This window comes from Gopherus evgoodei, chromosome 5 (assembly GCF_007399415.2).
Source record: "Gopherus evgoodei ecotype Sinaloan lineage chromosome 5, rGopEvg1_v1.p, whole genome shotgun sequence".
Taxonomy (NCBI): Eukaryota; Metazoa; Chordata; order Testudines; family Testudinidae; genus Gopherus; species Gopherus evgoodei.
In genome coordinates, this window is record NC_044326.1 from 4,375,002 (window position 1) to 4,394,806 (window position 19,805).

The 19,805-nt window shown below is 47.4% G+C and overlaps 1 protein-coding gene across 3 annotated transcripts in view; it reads right to left on the reverse strand.

Moving 5' to 3' along the window:
* Positions 1-19,805, reverse strand: part of EXOC6B (exocyst complex component 6B) — a 354,725-nt gene that overhangs the window by 59,052 nt on the left and 275,868 nt on the right. For all 3 annotated transcript variants that reach the window (XM_030565624.1, XM_030565623.1, XM_030565622.1), the window contains exons 16-18: positions 18,194-18,305; positions 9,363-9,497; positions 7,543-7,722 (exon numbers count right to left, since the gene is read on the reverse strand). In XM_030565624.1, coding sequence (XP_030421484.1) covers positions 7,543-7,722; positions 9,363-9,497; positions 18,194-18,305 — 427 coding nt within the window. The remainder of the gene's footprint in view (positions 1-7,542; positions 7,723-9,362; positions 9,498-18,193; positions 18,306-19,805) is intronic.

Below are 19,805 nucleotides of genomic sequence, written 5' to 3' on the forward strand. Positions count from 1 at the left end.
TAAAAACACCAATAAAGCATCCAGAATAAACTGAGAAAGTCTGAGTTCTTCTTACTTTTTACTGTACCATCTCTACCCAGCAAAAACTTACTACTGCTACCAGCTAATTAAATACTCCACTAGTTCAAGCAGCAGAGGTGTGTGCTATGGGGCTGAAGGTCCAGATTCAAAACCTGATGACAACCCATGGTAGAGGTCACTGTACTTATACCCAGATCCCTAGAAAGAAGAAATAAGACGGTTACTTACCTTTGTAACTGTTGTTCTTCGAGATGTGTTGCTCATATCCATTCCAGTTAGGTGTACGCGCCGCGCGTGCACATTCGTCGGAAAACTTTTACCCTAGCAACTCAGTGGGCCGGCAGGTCGCCCCCTAGAGTGGCGCCACCATGGCGCTCCATATATACTCCTGCCGGCCCACCCGCTCCTCAGTTCCTTCTTGCCGGCTACTCCGACAGTGGGGAAGGAGGGCGGGTGCGGAATGGATATGAGCAACACATCTCGAAGAACAACAGTTACAAAGGTAAGTAACCGTCTTTTCTTCTTCGAGTGATTGCTCATATCCATTCCAGTTAGGTGAATCCCAAGCCTTACAAAGGCGATGGGGTCGGAGTGAAATGTGGCAGAATAAAACTGCCGAGCCAGAGGCTACAGCCTCTCTTGACTGCTGAACCAGGGCATACTGCGAAGCAAAGGTAAGGACCGAGGACCAATGGAGCTTCGCGACAGGTCTCGTGGGTAGAAACACGAGCCAGCAAGGCGGCAGATGAAGCCTGAGCCCTGGTAGAATGCACGGTGATTTGGCTTGGGGAAATATGAGCCAAATCATAACAAGTGGGGATGTCCGCCATCACCCAAGATGAGATCCTCTGAGAGGAAAACAAGCAAGCCCTCCCTTTGGCCCGCTACCGGGGCAGAGCTGGGGCACCTTAGGAAATGATTCTGTCAGCACAATATAATGCGAGCACTCCACAGATGTCCAAGGAGTGCAATGGTTATGCCCATTGCGTTGAGCTGTGGGTAACAGGAAAGGCCAAAACACCTTAGGGAGGAAAGCCGGGTGCGGTCGTAACTGCACCTTGTCTTTGTGGAACCTTCGTAAGAGCTCTGATCTCAGAGACCCGTCTGGCCAAGACTAGGTTGAGGTCCCAGGGCGGGGCTGGGCGGCGCACCCGAGGGTGCAAGCGCTCCAAGCCCTTGAGGGACCTCGAACCCATAGAGCGTGGGACACTGAACGTCCATCTTAGCCTGCTGGAAGGTAGGGATGGCTGCTGAGAGCATCCTCAGCGATGATACCGCCAGATCCTGCCGCTGAAGGCCAGAGGCAGGCCAAATAGAGGGGATCGAGACCTCAGCAGGAGCAAGATCGAGCGTACTGCAGCTGTAAAGGAAACGCTTCCACCTGGCTTGGTACGTTGACCAGGTGGAAGGCTGCCTGTCACCCCGACTCAGGTACGCAGGAGCCACCGTGAGGCGAAGAGGCTGCAGGTCCGAGTGACGAAGCCTGTCATTGCCCTGAGTGATGAGGTCTGGGCTGACAGGCCGAGCAACGTGGTATGTCAGTGCTGCCTGGACCACTCCGGAGTGATCATGATGATGCACGCTCTGCCCCTGCGGAGTTTGAGCAGGACGTAACGAACCAGTGGGAACAGTGGGAGGGCCTAATGCAGTTGGCCGTTCCACGGCATCAGGAATGCGTCCAAGATCGATTCCAAGGAGAGACCTTGGAAGGAGCAGAACACCTGGCATTTCCTGCTCTCGCGGTGAGCGAACAGGTCTGTGTGAGGAACCATCTCCACTTCCGGAAAGCGGGACGCCTCACATGGGGCAGAGTGATCACTCGTAAGACAGGAAAAACCTGCTGAGTCAAAGAGTTAAGACGTTCCGAACGCCTGGGAGAAAGGACGTCGCCAGCTCCATCGAGTGGGCCATGCAAAAGACCCGGAAATGGATGGCCTCCTGACAAAAAAGGGGGAAGGACTATGTCCCCCCTGAATACTTATGAAGCACCTGGCCATTGTGTTGGCTGTAAACACCGAGATACAACGGCCTCGTAGCTGCCGCTGGAACCCCTGGCATGCCAGGCGGACTACTCTCATTTTTGGGGCATTAATGAGGAATGCCAGCTCCCTAGAAGACCGAAGGCCTTAAGCTCGGAGGTGACCATGAGCACTCGAGCAGAGAGATGATGCGTCCGCCGTCAGGGGCAGTGAGGGCTGGGGCGGATGAAACCGCATCCCTGTCCACACCAAGGAGGGAGTTAGCCACCACTCTAGGGAGCCTAAGGCGTTCGAGGGAACGGTGACTACCATGACCACTGGCTCCCTGTCCAAGCGGTACGCCGAGGTGGGCCGGACTTGGAGAGGACGGAGGCGGAGCTTGGCGTGTTTGGTTACAAACTTGCGGGCAACCATGGACCCAGGAGACTGAGACAAGAACGAGCTGAGGTCGTTGGGAAAGCCTTCAGACCTCAGATGATTGTTGCCATCGCCTAAAACCGCAGTTGTGATAAGCAGGCTCCGGCTAGGTAGGAGACCAAGATAGCCCCTAGGAAGCCCAACCTCTGCGTGGGAACCAGAGTGGATTGCTCTATAGTAATCATCAGGCCTTGATCTGTGAATAAGACCGTGACGATGCCCACGGGCTGAGTGGTTTGTGTCTCAGAGTCTCCTCGGATAAGCGAATCGTCCCAATACGGAAAAACGCATATCCGACATAGCTACGGTAGGCGGCGACTATGGCCGTAAACTGGGAGTATTCACCGTTGGCTATAAAGCGGAGGCATCTCCCGTGCGGAGGGAAGATGGCATTACGAAAGTACGCGTCCTTCCTATCCAGGGCGGCATAGTAGCCCCCAGGAGGCAAGGATGGAATAATGGTTCCCAGGGATACCATGCAGAACTTCAACCTTATCCCAAACCGGTTGAGTCCATGCAGGACCAGGGAGGTCTGAGACCTGTGTTCGAGTGGGGGACTAGGGCATAACGGGAGTAAAACCCCTAGCCCCTTTCGTCCGCTGAAGGGGGACAGGGCTGGAGCAATTTAAAGGTGGTACCTATGCTCCATCGTGCGCAGGACCCAGCGATCTAAAAGTAACTGGGGCCATGCCAGGAGAAAGCGGGATCAGGATCCCGTCCTGCGACTGGTACACCGCCCTCCGGCGAACCTTGGAAGGTCCGTCTTTGGTCCCAGTGGTAATTGCGAGGGACCTTGACTTTGGCTTTTTAGGGGGCCTGACGTTTGTCTGCGACCACCTTGGCCTTGCCGTTTTCCAGAGTTCTGCCTCTGGCTAGGCACAGAGTATGGCGGCTGGGGCCAGAAAGGCCTGCGTTTGGTCGCTGGCGTATACATGCTGAGACGCATTAGGACCCTATTGTCCAGCAGGCTTCGCAGTCTGGGGCTGTTTCTGCCGCGAAGATGCCTTTACCAACAAAGGGTAAATTCTTTCCCCCATCCTCCAAGACGGCAGCGAACTCCAGGTGGGAGGTTCGAGGGAGAAACTCCTCCACCCAGGTGCTATAATTATCGCAGCTAAGGAAGGCTTGTTGCTTTGCTACCCAGAGGTGCAGGGCCCCTGCAGAGTACACCTTGCATTCGCCAAGGCTCTTTCTGCTTCGGGGCTGGCGCCCGCTGGCATCATATCAGGATCGTGGTCCTGAGCATAAAATCTGCGCATATGGGATGACACGGATGCGTGTCCGGACGGCCATGGAGGTACTAAAAGAAGGCACGGGCCGAGTCTCTGACTCACTCGGAACTTGCCCAACTCGGCACCGGGGACCGGCATCGGGAGGCGTATCGGTACCTGGAACGAGATCCAGACCCGCAACCAGAACGGTGTCGGGAGGTCGACCAAGATCTCGAGGCTCGGAGAAGAGCTACAGGAGTCAAGGTACCTGCCCCGGTGCCAGAGGTCGGAACGGTGCTGATAGCGGGTCGGCGAACGGGATACCGACCGGTGCAGCGAGTGTGACCAGTACCGAGGAAAACAGCACCGGGACTGCCAGTGGTGTCCGGCGTGCCGACAGGACTTGGAGTGTCTGCGGGACCGTGATCATGAACGGTGCCGCTCTGCTGTACTGACAGGGGACAGTCCCTTGAAGAGACTGTATTACCCGTACCGGCGGTGCCCGGGTCAGGCAGCACTGACTCTGTCATGGCACTGAGAGCCCTCGCCGTTGGTAACATCTCCGGCGTGCAGGGAACAGCAGGCTCAACCACAGTGCGTACTGGGGAGCTGTCAGGCACCGGATTCGACGGCCCTCGTGGGGCCGGGATCCACGGTACCGAGGTCATCAGAGCTTCGGTAGGTGCCGGTGCCGGGCGAACCGAGTTAGATAAGCTGTCTGGCTGCGGTGCCGTCAGCACTGAAGCAGCGGGAGTAATACGCTCAACCACGGCGCGTGCCGGGGAGCCGTCGGGCACCGGATTCGATAGCCCTTGTGGGACTGGAATCGACGGTGCCGATGTTGTCGGTGCCTCAGAGGCTTCGGTTGGCATGGAAGCAGCCGGAGCAGGAGCTCAACCACGGCGCGTGCCGGGGAGCCGTCAGGCACCGGATTCTACGGCCCTTGCGGGACCGGGATCGACGGTGCCGACGTCATCGGTGCCGCAGCAGGTGTCGGTGCCGGGCGATCCGACGTAGACGAGCCCTCTGGCTGCGGTGCCGCTGGCACGGAAGCAGCAGGAGCAATACGCTCAACCACGGCGCGTGCCGGGGAGCCGTCAGGCACCGGATTCTACGGCCCTCGTGGGACCGGGATCGACGGTGCCGACGCCATCGGTGCCGCAGCAGGTGTCGGTGCCGGGCGATCCGACGTAGACGAGCCCTCTGGCTGCGGTGCCGCTGGCACGGAAGCAGCAGGAGCAATACGCTCAACCACGGCGCGTGCCGGGGAGCCGTCAGGCACCGGATTCTACGGCCCTTGTGGGACCGGGATCGACGGTGACGACGTCATCGGTGCCGTAGCAGGTGTCGGCGCCGGGCGATCCGACTTAGACGAGCTCTCTGGCTGCGGTGCCGCTGGCACGGAAGCAGCAGGAGCAATACGCTCAACCACGGCGCGTGCCGGGGAGCCGTCAGGCACCGGATTCTACGGCCCTCGTGGGACCGGGATCGACGGTGCCGACGTCGTCGGTGCCGGGCGAGCCATCTTAGACGAGCTGTCTAGCTGTGGTGCAGCTGGCACAGAAGCAGCAGGAGCAGTAAGCTCTACCACGGCGCGAGCCGGGGAGCTGCCAGGCGCCGGATTCCATGGTCCTGGGGGACTGGAATCGACGGAGCCGAAGTCATCGGTGCCTCTGCAGGTGACGGTGCCGGATAACGCAACTTAGGCGAGCTCTCTGGCTGCGATGCAGGTGGCACGGAAGTAGCGGGAGCAGGGGGCTCAACCACGGCGCGTGCCGGGGAGCCGCCAGGCACCAGCAGGAATCGTAGACTCTCTCGACCTCGGAAGAAGGGAGCGGTGCCGAGTCGACATCGGTGCCGGCGACGGTCGGTGCCGAAAGGCCTTGGTGGTACCGGCGGGGTCCGGTGCCGAGGAGGCGCTTCTGCCCGCCGCTTGAACATCGCTCGGCGCCCAAGGTGGAGGGGTAAGTGAAAGTCCCGCACCTTTTTGTTCTCGGCTTAAAGCCTTGCAAATGGGGCACTTATCTGTCAAGTGTGATTCCCTGAGGCACTTCAAACAGGAGTCATGTAGATCTCTCTTCGGCCGCGGCTTCTGGCAAGCCGGGCCCCTTTTAAAACCTGGTGAGCCATGCATGGCTCCGGCACTGGGCTCATGGAAGGGGCTACTTCCTGAACCCCGCTAACTAAACTAACCATGTTAGCAAAGAAAACACGTATAACCATACAAATATATATATAAAAGGGTTATAACTGCATAATTATATACGAGAAAAACGAGTAGCTAGGGAAGTGGAGGTCAGCTAAGCCGCGCTCCACTGTTCCAACGACCGACACGGGCGGTAAGAAGGAACTGAGGAGCGGGTGGGCCGGCAGGAGTATATATGGAGCGCCATGGTGGCGCCACTCTAGGGGGCGACCTGCCGGCCCACTGAGTTGCTAGGGTAAAAGTTTTCCGACGAATGTGCACGCGCGGCGCGTACACCTAACTGGAATGGATATGAGCAATCACTCGAAGAAGAACTAGTAGTTAAAGAAACCAAATGGGAGTCGGCAATCTCCAAATTCTAAGCCTGGTTCTGACACAAGTCCCTGTCTGTCCACGGACACATCACTTGCCTATCTGCACTGCAATATGGGATGGAAACATAGGTGACCTAAAAGGAAGAGATGGGTGAAAACTCTCCAGTCTCTCTCCACCACAGCCCAATCTTTCCCCCGAAAGTTAGTTGCGATGCTTAATGTTCCCCCTTCTCACCTCATTCACAGTGGTGTCTTCAAATCTGATTAACTGGAACAAATCCGTCTCACCATGCCTCTGGCTGTTTCTCCATCCCTAGGATTCAGAACTAATTCCTTTCCAGCTGTCAAATCTTCTAGACACCACAACAAGGACCCTTATGGGAGCCAAGATGCCATAGGCGCAGGATTTAAAAAAGGTACCACTAAGGTTTTGGCTTTAATATTGACTAAATGACATTGACGAGTGGTCTAAAACCTTTGTAGTAGATCAGTCAGAGAGATGAACAAGCAGGATGAGGTTAAGGCAGAGAGAACTACAAATGCTTGAGAGTCAGCCTTTTTAGTCCATAACACGGCTGATGAAATTTAACAAACTACGTGCCCAGATGCCACTGAGTTTGGCAGCTACCAGAGTGAATAAGTAGTAAAATGAAAGGGTGAACAGATGTAACCACATGTAATAGAAATAGATTTTTCAATGGTTTTGACGTTTCAAAGTTCTACTGATGGAAAATATTAACAGGGACAAATCCATAAGACCCAAAATAAATTTTAACAAGAAAGGAGTTCTTTGTGGATAAGTGAAAATGCCTGATTATTACATTTACTTTACTATATAGGATATGATACTCTAGCAGGTTAATAACAGAATTCAATGGATAATGGGATGATTTCTCTAGAAATAAGTAAATGCAGGTGTATTGTAAACAGAGAAAAAGCTACTCTCTTCTATTTGATGCAGAGCTATATTTTGAAGTGGTGACATTATGAGCACATTATTACAAAACATGCAACTGAAAAACTCAAAGACAAAATATATTCTCAAATGTGGTACCTTTGCTAAAATAGTCACTTAACACTGAATAAAATAAAACTATACCCCAGTTACTTAAAATCGAATTTAAACTGAGTACCTCGTTAATTATATCCCTTACCATATTTTTTAAATCAACAGCTCTGCATGTTTCTCTCAGTCTTTAAGGAGCGGTTTTGGGAGCTCCTTGAGGGAGCCTGACTTCTGATAACACTTGAAATGCCTTATTTGAAAAATCAGTTCTGTTCATGACAACAGCACAATGTATCATGTATACTACACTTCAGAGGTAAAGTTCTACAGTAGCATCAGAACCCCCAGGCACTCCCAGTTTTCAAAGAAAGAGACCACTGTCACTTACAGGTAGGTGTGTGAACACAGCAAAGGTGCTGCGCAGGAAAGCAATGAGATCTACCAGGTAATCGCTGGCTTTGCTGCCCGGTTCAGTGGCCATCCAGTCATAATCTGCCAGCTGCAAAAACTGGTCTATCTTCTGGTTCAGATTAGTGTAAATCTCTTCTTCTGCAGCATGGCGGGCATCCTGGGAAACAAGAGAAGACTCCTTAAAATGGGATGGGAATGAAACTGGCCCACTTAGTGTACAGAGCATGCAGTACTGTGCACCGGTTCCACTCACTCTACATTAGTAAGGTAACAAGATGTGGTGTCACATTCATGGTTTGTTCCTTATTGGCTTTCCTTTTTAGTCCTACATGCTGTACAGGAGATCTTCGTTTTTTCTACCAATCTAGCTGATAATGCTTTTGCATTCTCCCATTAGTGGCTCTGTTCCCTTTTCTAACTGGGTAACAATACTATTTACTTGCACGTCAAAGCAGGAATGTGGGCTTGATTTCAGTCTCTTAAGTTCACAGAAAAATAGTAATTTCTGAATGCAACACATAGTCCTTCCAGTTATTATCTGCACCTAGCAAAAGGTTTCCATCCACAAGGAAATATTATTCTGGAACAGCCATGTAGAGAAATGCATTAACAGAACCTATGCTTAGTAGTTATACCTAGGTTATTTATATTGAACGTTGGTCTGGATGAGAACTGGTTAAAAGTTAAGCTCTGGAACAGGCTTCCAAGGGAGGTTGTGGAACCCCCATCATTGGAGGTTTCTAAGAACAGGTTGGACAAACACCTGTCAGGGATGGTTGAAGTTTATTTGGTCCTGCCTCAACGGAGGGGGTTGGACTCGATGACTTCCCAGGGTCCCTTTCGGCCTGACATTTCTATGATTTCTATTATGGTTACAGTCTTTTTATAGCTTAAAAATTACAACTGTGTAAACTTATGGCGAAGAGAACTGTCAAGCAAACAACTGCTCTCAAGAATAAATGCAGAAAGCTGTGATCTAAGAGAATGTTGGCTTGAAATTCAGTGGACATGGTCAAATTAGCTCAGCTGCGTCCATGGCTGACGTACTGCAGGAAAGCCAAATCCAGCAGCGTCCTCCAAACTGCTGCTGCTTTATGGTACGAATGAAAAAAATGGCAGTGATGTTTTTCCAGCATCCTGCATGTTGTCTTCCCTGTACTACTATCCTATTGATACTAGTTCACCATTTCACAGCTTTGCTCTTTGGGGAAAAGTCACTTATCTGTAATTCGTGTTCTCAAAAGCTAACCCATCCATGTATTTTTGGTGAGGTAGTATACATCCTAACATTTGCTTGTATGAGGGACTGTTCGCTAGGGATACTAGGTGCTGATAAAATGCCTTGGTAGTGGCAAACACTTGCTGATGATTTAGTTTGGCAGCTTTAGAATGCTACGGCAAAAAGGAATGTGTGTCGGTCACATGCACTGGGTGCACAAACTGAGGAAAAACTCTACTCTACCTTTTGGAACATTATATATGTGACTAATCTGGAAGTGACTCATTTGTTCTTGTTTTCCTTGCTGCTTTGTTACTGTAGGGTTGATGATAAACACTAAATTGCTGATGATGGGTTTTTTTGTTTTTAAAGAAAGCAGTATTACCGTAATTTGAAAAACAACACATATTGAAAGGATTGTACAGACTTTATAAAACAATTAAAAAGATTAGTGTGGACGTTTCCAAACACGTTTCACAGCACAAGATTATTTGTGGAGCAAGCACAACTCACAAAATGATGTATCTACAGTCAGACATAATCCACAACACACCCCTAAATTACCATGATTTTCTCACCTTGAAGGTGGTAGTGCCATAGAGTTTGGTAGTATGGACAGTCTCCGGGAGTACGTTGGTGATATTGGTTATGAACTCTTCTAGGAACTTGCAGGATTTCTCCAAATGGGTTGTATTTATAATAATCTGCACAAGCTGTGAAGGCAAGGAGATGTGTCAGGTGTGGCTTGTGTTTTTAAAGTAAGGGGTATGTCGGATTAATGGATGCCAAACCAGGGTGATCTGTCATCATGCCGACACTGCACAAACATACTGTATACCTCGCTAACGGCTAAAAAAATATTGTCCTGTTTTAACATATGAAATTTAAATAAAAGCTCACACTTGAGAAAGTAATTTCCCATGACTTTTGCTAATACCACAAAAGACGATAATGAATTTTATAAACTCATTGTTCATTTTAGTACCGTTCAAATACTATTAAAATACAAAGGGTTACAGAAGATAACATTTCTTTTCTGGTCTGACATGGTATCTGTTAATAAACCCTAAATACCCTATATTCTTGAGCAACAGCTCACAAAAATCACAGTGGCATTTAGAAATGAAGCCACAGATGGTTTGGTGATAACTATGAACTGATAAAATGCCTTAGCAAAAGACCAGCTGAAGTTGATGCAGCTCAAGCATTGCAAGTTTAGGGCAAAATGACCTTGCTTTTTCCTCTGATTCATTCACAGATAATTATTTAACTTTGAAAATAACTTATTTAATTCCTCATTCGTATTCACTTCTCAGGCAGGAGCCCGGTCTTCTTGCAAATTGCCTCACATATTTCAGATGCGATATAAGCAATAATGGAAAGGTTCCAAGAACGTGCCATTTAGCCCCGATGTCACACTAAAATATCTTCTGGGACATTTGCGCTATTTTGCTGGAATATTAGAATTCCAAAGTCACATATTAGAGACAAAAGGAAGTGGACTTAGGACAGCAGGAGAGAGAATGCGCGCTGTACTAAATTTAGAACATTGACCTATAAGTATTCAAGATCATTTGCTTTCAAGCGCCAATGATTCAGAAACAGGCAAAGTCATATTTGACAGGGTGCTACTCCCTCTCTCCCTTTGCCCACACAATACTTCTTAATTAGGTTATAATAACTGACTTTTACAATTCAAATCACACAAACCTTCACATCAAGTTTCAGTTATACCAACTAGGCTGAATAGATGTGCAAAAATGAGCAATTCCAATTCCTCTTGTTTAGTACTCAGGCTTCTCACATTGGTGTATAGGCAAGTAAATAACTTCTCATCACGTCCCTTGATGACTTAACTAATTTTAGTCTCATCAACTTGATTTTATTCTAAGTGAGTTCACATTTGTTCCCCCTTTTTATCTTCTCATTTTGTTGTTAGTTTAACACCCTCTTGATTAGTCTAGCAGCCTGCACCCTAGAAGATTGATTCCCCTTTTACGGGGATGGAAGAGGGCATCCAAACTGTATAATTCATTCTCCCCATAGAAAAGTGGACCAATGTTCCATAAAATCAGACCCCCTCTAATTTTGCACCACTTACCTAGCCAGCAGTTCACATCCAGAATCTTCTGCCTTGTGTCTTCCTTTGTTCATGGGACAGGAAGGATCTCAGAGAAGAGCTCTTGGACAGTCTTCTCCTTCCGCATCCTTCTGAGTTCTTGGAAGGCATCTGCTATCTGTGAGGTATCTTGCCATGTAGTGTCATTAGGGCCAATATTCACCATCGTCTTCGGATGCTTACCCAATTTTAGTCACATCTCATGTCTTGGCTCCGGGAAGACAGCACACCATCCTATTGTCCATCTGGGTCTTGCAGAAAACATTCTTTTCATTCTTAGTACAGAATCCCAAACAAGGATTGTCTGTCTTCACTGGACGGTTGGAGATATCTTTGTGGGCAAGTCTGACTGTCTTGTGGGTTGAGCTGAGCAGCCACACTAAGGTACATCCCATCTGCTTTCCATTCCATTCAGCCAGCTGGATCTTCAGAGATGTTTTCTGCAGATTGCACATGGAGGACCTGCTAATGATTGGATTCTTCTAGCTATGCAGAATTCCTCCTAGTCCTCTTCCCTCTGGTAATCACAATCTGCCCATCTTCATCTGCTTCTAGACATGCAGAATGCTCCCTGTGTCTCTTGCCTCAAGTGCTTACGAAGTGGCAAGTTACTCTCTAGTTTTCGCACACACTGGTTCCTTGATAGTCAATTCTTTTCTTCCTTGAATCTGCAGTGGTGAGGCTTTTCAAATCTGGTTGTCCCAATTAAAAAAATGATAGCTCTTTTCTCCCTCTCTTGTAATCCCTTGTGTCCCTGCTATGCATTTGCTTAATCCTGCTCTTTACTGCTAACTGCTGCCCTATGGTCCTTTGTCTCTTGGTGGGAGATCAAAGCACACATGGTTTTAACCAGTGCTGCATAGATCAACAAGAAGTGGGGGTTCATTGTCTCCAATGCAGTCTGGCTAGTATTTATATGGTATATCAAAGTGACGAGACATCTCAATTTACCAGGCTCAGTCCCACAGGTCTCCACCGCGTTCCCACAAAAAACACTTCTATAAACCGACCTGGTACTTTCCGTACATTAACTGTGGTCCTTTGAGATATTTTGTCAGTGTGGATCCCTCTTATGGTGCACCTGCACTTCAGGCATGCAAGATTGGAATCTTTTGACCAGCACTGTCCACTGGGGCTGTGATTGTGTCCTGCATGTCCTCGTGCCCCCTCACCTAAGGGCATGTAAGTAGAGTGGTCCTGACCATCTCTCAGATTTATTGCTAATTCAAAATCCCAGAGAGCTGGATAATAAAGGCGATGGGATGGAGAGTGGCTGTGGAATCCACATGGGTGAAACACTTTGGAGACCTACAGTTACCATTATGTAAATGACCTTTCTTTTTTGAGTCTTTGTCTATGTGGATCCTACTTGTGACAACTAGTTAGCTGTTCCTAGATTAACAGGACACGGGTTTGAGGAGTCTTACTGCAGCTAACTAAATAAGGATTGCAGAACTGTTCTCCTGAATTTAGCATCTGATTTAGTTGCTAAATCCAGGGTGTAACACTTAGTAAAGTTGTATGTGAGCCCTGCAGAACTCTGACACAGAACATTTATTAGGGACAGAGGAGATTGTACGGCCTCTAGATGAGTGGGCCCTGATGCTGCCTGAGGAGAGGGGCCTATCTGTTAGCTGGTAATGAATTGCGATGCACCTAGTGATCCACTTGGATAATATTTGGGAAGAGATGGTCTGACCTTTCACAGCCTTCTCCAATGCCACAAATAAATGGGATAATTTCCTGAATGGCTTGGTCCTGTCTAACTGATAAAGAAGGGCTCTGGAAACATCTTAAGTATGGAGCTTGATTTTTTGCAGGTGTGAATGTGGTTTGAGGAAAGAAAACAGTGAAGCTGGTGGTTTGCTCTAAATGAAAATCAGACACCACTTTGGTAAGAAAATTCTGATGACGACGTCTCCGCACACCTTATCTCAATGGAACAGTGGAAGGGGTATCTGCTACTGATGCTTCCTCTGCAGCATGGCGCACTGTTCATTTGAAGGTTTAAAGTAGGGTAAATGGTGAAATCTCTGTAAATTGAAGTCTTTAAACCATGATCTGAGGACTTCAGTAACTCAACCAGAGGTTATGGGATTATTACAGAAGTGGATAGGTGAGGCTCTGTGGACTGCAATGTGCAGGAGGTCAGACTAGATGATCATGATGGTCCCTTCTGGCCTGAAAGTCTGTAAGATGTTTAAATCTTGCTACCTCTTCTGGCTGAAGGGACAGCCATCACAAAAGTGGTTTTGAGAATGAAATGGTGTAGAGAATACTTGGATAAGAGTTCACTGGGGAGTTCCATGAGGCCCATAAGAACTACATTGAAGTCCCAGGAAGAAGTGAACTCTCAAACCAGCGGAATTGTATCTACATGGACCCTGACAGAATTAATGGGGAGGCCTGATAGCTTAAGAAGATGTAGTCTGAAATCCTGGGAATAAGATTTAAAAGGATGAGACCATGTCATGAAGCCCAGATGGAAAAACCTTTCCACTTTGAACTGTAGACTGATCTGGTCTCAAAAGGGCTTCCTGCTCTACATTAGAATTTTCTTGGACCTCTACAGAGAAATCCCTCTCTGTAGTGCTCAGTCACCAAACCTCCAACCCATCGGATGTAAAGATGTTGAGTTTGGATGGATAATTTGTCCTTGATTCTGAGAGTGCACATCTAGGAGATGGGTGAGAGATCTCAATAGCTATGTGGACAGATGCAGTAGGTCTGTGAACCAATACTATCTGGACCAGTAAGGGGCTCTGAGTACTACTGTGGCCACATCCTACCTGATTTTCCTTATTATCCTGGGTATCAAGGGAATGGGAGCAAAGGCACAGAGAAGACTGAGACTACGGGGTTCAGAAGGCATCCTGGAAGAAGCCTGCACTGGTGCCTGCTCTGGAACAGACTAGTGGGAGTTTGTTCTTGGTGGTGGTGAACAGCTAAATTCTGGGGGAGCCCCATCTGTGGAATACAGGTTTGACCATGGAGTCTTTCAGTGACTGAGTCCTCATGAATGGTTGAGATGAATGGCTGAGTACTGCCTGCTGTGGTAATACGCCAAATTGTTGTTTACTCCCAGTAGGTGAAGAGCCATGTAAGTTTTCCCATGAAGATGGCTTGATTGGTTGACAGAGGGAATTGAAAGGGCACCCCCTTGCCTGTTAATATAAAACATTGTGTAGGGGCTGTCTGTCAGGATCTGCACCACTATGGTTCCTTTCAGAAACAGTAGAAACGCTCCACAGGCTAGTTCAAATCACCCAGAATTCCAGATGGGACTCTGAGCCATTCATCTCAACCATATGTGGGGGGAGGGGGACTCTTTCCAGAACCACATGCTTTGAATCTAGGTGTTTTAGCTGGGTCCCCCAATCTGCTATAGAGACATCTATAATCAGGGTCACTGTGGGAGGAGGAGTGCGGAATATTTCTATGTAGACCATTTTGAGGCCTTGTCCAATAGTCCAGAAAAGCTAGTGGAGTAGTCTGTACCACGAGATAAGTGTGCTTATGAAGTTTAGCTGATTGGAAAACAGACCTCAGGCAGCTCCTGAGAAGGCAGAGGCAAAGTCTGGCAAAAGTGCAGGATGCCATGTGACGTAATAGTTTGATGTTTGCACTGTAGGAAGCTTGAAAGCTTGTCTCTTTCACCAACACAAGTTGGCCCAATAAAAGATATTACCTCATTCACCTTGTGTCTCAGAGATTCTTGCTGCTGTTGTAGGGTTTCCCCAGAGGTTGGACATTAGGGATGTGATGATCTGAAACACGTCTAGACGGAGATATGCCTCCAGCTTGGAATCAAGAAGAGCCCCTATACATTCTATGGACAGAAATGATGGATGACCCAAACAGATTCCACACATTCCTATCACAACACATGGTGTACCTCAACCAGTGCACAAAATGCCCTATCACCTGTGGCTGAACACTTTTCACAAAGCAAATACTCTATATCTGACCTCATCAGTCCTCATCCTCCAAGGAAACCTGCACAACACCTTCAAAAGACAAGCCTGGGAGTTTAAATTTATAACTTTGCTAGACACTAAACATCAGGGCCTGAACAGACACACTGGATTTATGGCTTATTATAACAATCAATAACCCACTAAATTCCCCCCAAGCTGCCTTCTCCCCCTCTTTACTTCCTTTCCCCCCCATAAATGGAGGGGTGTTAATGGGCCATTTCACCTTGAATGGCCCCTAGAAATGTGTTAACTATTTATGCTAAACAATCTGTTCCACCTTATATTTAGCTGTGACACTCTGAGTAGGTTTCACAGATCTGAAGAAGAGCTGTGTGTAAGCTGGAAAGCTTGTCTACCTCACAAACAGAAGTTGGTCCATTCTCACACAGTCCTAAAAATGGAATATGCTGAGGCGTGTGGACAGGGCACTGGATACACCCTATGGGGATTCCTCTCTCAGAAGCCAGTTATCCAAGAATGGGTACATGGTTATGCCTTGCTGTCTCAGACAGACTTCCACTACTGTCACTAAACATTTTGTGAACACTCTTGGGACTGCAGAAAGGCTGAAAGGTATTGGTGGCAGTTGTGTCCCATTGTAAACTGGAGATATTTTCTGTGGACTGGATGAATTGCTACATGAAAATAAGCATCCTGATGGTCAAGAGACACAAACCAATGCTGAATTCCTAGAGAGGGGACAATGGAAGCTAGCTAGTATCACTATTCCGACACAGTCTGCACATGAATTTGCTCAGTTGCCTTAGGTCCAGGACACGATGCATCCCTGCTTTTTGGGGGGGAATATGAAAGTAGAAAGAATAGAAATTCTCCCCTGTGAGCTCCTGAGGTACTACTTCTATGACTCCTAGTTGAAATAAGTAAGATGGGTCTCTGAAGAGCAAAAGGGAATGGGATGGGTGAGGTGACAAGAACAAGGAGCAATGGTCTCAAGCTGCAGTGCGGGAGGTCTAGGTTGGATATTAGGAAACACTATTTCACTAGGAGGGTGGTGAAGCACTGGAATGGGATACCTAGGGAGGTGGTGGAATCTCCATCCTTAGAGGTTTTTAAGGTCAGGCTTGACAAAGCTCTGGCTGGGATGATTTAGTTGGTGTAGGTCCTGCTTTGACTAGACCTCCTGGGCTCTCTTCCAATTCTAATCTTCTATGATTCTAGGGGCAAGGGCTGGAATTAAATAGAGTTGACTTTCGTAACAAATGCTCATTGGTCTGAAGTAATTCAAGCCCATCCTGAGGAAAACGATAAAGGCAACAATGAAAAACAGAGTAAGGAAGGTCCTCAGCTGGCACCGGTACATGGTTCTCTCCATGAATGTCAAACACTCTGTCTGGAAGATGATGCATAGGTGGGTGTTAATAGGCGAGGAGGGGGCTGTCTTATGGAAAGAACTAGAGATTTACTCTCAGAAGCTGCACTTCAGCTAAGTGCCTAAGTCACTTTTGAAAATGGGACTTGGCTCCTAAGTGACCTGGGAGCTTTTTGGAAACTTGACCCAATCTGTGTGTCCCTCAGACACATTTTGAGAAACAGCGTAAAGGCTCTGAGATCCCCAGATGAAAAATGCAATGCACTGTATCATTTTATAAACACCGGCCAATATTTGTCCTACGTAAGAATAAGCGTCACGGTGAAGAACAGAGAAATAGTTTTGAGACAGAGCTAATGTCTTTTCCTCCTTTATCCTGACTAGGATGGGGCGAGGGGAGTTACCCATTTAAACCAGAGTAGAAAAAAGGGGAAATCTGCTACTCAAACTGTCCCTTGATAAGTGGTATGGCGCAGGAGGGTGACGCTAGCCTTAATATGAAAAGAGCGCCAAGGCAAAACACCGTAGGCAAGCAGCTCCTGCTAAATTAGACCTTTATTTTAAATTGGAGTAATTAAGTCTGAACTGTCGTGACCTGTAGGCATTTCCTGTGGAATCCCACTTCAGCTTCCAGAGAAGCAGTGCCAAGGCAGCTGAACAAACCCTCCAGCACAGCACTCTCTCAACTCCATTATTTTCTTCTCCTGGCATCACCTTTCCTATGCCTCAGAGTGGAACACACACCATATGTCAAGCTCTTCTCTAAGCGGGGAGTAAGCAGCCTGGAGGGACTCCTGTGGTAAGTTAATCAGTCAGCTATTAAGCGCTGTTCACAAAGTCACACGAATCAAATTGCTATTGTTTAAAAGTATACTCGCAACAGAGGATGATTTTTTCCGATGCATAGAGTAGGGCATAGCTCTACATTCCTCATTTCCCAGGACACCCTGAGGTGTAGGAGAAGAGGAATATGCCCCCAAAGATCAGAGACACTCCCCTGTGCTGGTGGGCAAGAGGGCAAGGGTGAATCCCAGTTGTAAAATTGAGCGCACATACAGGGATAAACCAGTTCTGATGTGATGAAATTCCCCTAGATGCATCCCCATCTTGGATGTATAAATTGTTCCCAAAACACAAGAAAGGTTTTCACAGCAAAGTCAGCTGCAGATTTCTTAGGTAAATGAGTGTTAGTCAGGTCTCAGGTCACAATTCACACACAGTTACATCAATTAAATACAGCTATATTTTATTTAATATTCTTTGGATAGCAGAACCCAGAGGCCTCACTAGGATTCGTTAGCCTAGGCACAATCCAAAGACTTGTACATGTCTCAATTAGTTTATCATCTACTCACATTAAACTGATTTAAAATTTGAGTGGACACACATTTATAGAAATGTCAGACACTAATCATGTGTACACGAGCATAAAGTCGCTGGCTCACAAATATTTTGTAACTGCCATAAGCCTCAGCTTTCCTACAGTTTGGAAAATTCTCTCTAAACATCTGGAAAGAAACATGCTCTAGGGCCAGACACCGCCTTTCATACTCCATGTTTGTATGGGATTTAGCGCAATGTTGCCCAATTCACTCATTGGAGTTCTGACTTGCGGCTGTAATACAAATAATAGTCATTTGTTTTACCTTATTTACATTTTCCATTCCTATAACAAGGAATACAATAGCCAGCATATAAATGTGTTCTAGAATTACAAATATTCAAGGGATACAGGCCATCAAATGATAGACAATGACAACTGAGAAAGCAGCAGAGAAATTCCTCTCGGAGCATAAAGCACTTAATTATTACAGCAATGCTAAGCAGTTCCCCATTGTTCTTAATGAACCCAACGTTACGATAATGTCCATTGCTATGTTTTAAAGACATGTCCTAGAAAGCTGAAATGAAACCACAAACATTAGACGATGGGACACATTCTCCTGCCATGACTAGTTGTTCTTGGGGAACTGAACTCCTTACCTCTGTCAGCCCTGTGTTTCTCTTCTTAATAACAGTCTGCAAACAGTTGCTCAGCATTCGAGTCAGCAGCAGGTTGGTGGATTTTCGAATCATGTCGTCAACCTCCGTGGAGCTGAAAAACAAAGTTCAAAAATTAATTTGCACAATGCTTTGAAGCAGGGGGAAAATCCAACACCTCCAGCGCCACAGCATCCGAGCACCTCACAATTTTACCCTCAAAACACCCCCTGTGAGGTAGAGAAGTGCTATTATCACCATTGTACAGGTGAGGCAGACACAGATTAAGAGACTTGTCCAGTGTCATATCAGGAGTCTGTGAAAGGGCAGGGAATTTAACTCAAGTCTCCTGAATCCCAGACTGGCACCCTCTTGCCTGGACCGACCATCCTCGCACTTCAGCACCTAATTGGCAAGGATGCTGATTACTCCCAGTGGATACTTAGCACTCCTTGGTACCCATGCCCACCCCTTCAATAGTGCCGTGTGTGTGTGTGCATGCATGTGTGCATATAGATATATTTATATTATAGGTATTATGTTTTGTGAAGCTTCTTAATATCTGGATAAGTATTAATATAAATAAAAACAGATTTTTTCCCCAATGTTTTCTACTGTCCTTGTTTTTCATGCAATCATGTCATACAAGTGACAACATGCCAGCACTGTGCATTTCCACAGGTGGTTAGGAGAATATCCCTAGAACTGGTTCTCCTCCTCTTGGGGTCAATGCTTCTTTTCCATGCCCAAGTAAAGTGGGGTAGAGTAAACCTACTGAGAAAGCCGCAGGTGAAAGGGAGACCGTGGCTAAGCAGAAATGCTTCCCCCTGGCCAAGACTGTAATCTGAGGAGAAGCTGTGGAGAGTTAACATTGCTGGAGGCAATATTACCTATCCTTTGTGTACTCTGCAGAGCCAGGAAGCACAGCAGGTGACAGCAATTGACAGAACAGCTGTTGATTGTGCCATGGTGGGAAAAGGAGTCCAGGAGAGTGAGTCCCTCCACCCAGCTACCCACCCTCAACAGAGCTGGTTGCTGGGATCCCCAACAATCCCCACCCTCCACTGTCTTCTTGAGCCCTGTCAGTCCCATAGACAAAGGGGCAATGAGGGAATATGTGCTGCAGAAATCTTTCCATTTCTTTAACCCACTCATTAGAGAGACATCCAGCCTCCATGCTGCAGCAGCCTTTCAATATCTGCTCTTTTATTTGCAGTGCATGCAGTTCTCCATTATTCCCAATATCTGCATTTTACCTAAACTTGCACCAAAGCGATCGATGCCAGGTCTGTGCTGGACAGAAGCATATTTGTTTCTAAAATGATGGACTTTGTAATGGGTCTTACAGAAACAGAGAGATAGGGCCCAATTTTCAAAGCTGGCCATGTACAAACCCCATACACAGAGTTGGGTGTGCCAAAACTTACATGTACTAATATCTGATATGCTTGTGCAAGTCAGGTCTTACACACACACACACACACACATCCCTTATTTGCAAGCATAACAGGGTATATGTAATGCACTGGCAAAGTGCATGGTGCACCAACCTGCAGTGGCTGGCCCGCTAGAAGAGAACAGGCTATTACTGCTAACTGGCTGTTCTCTATCCTTT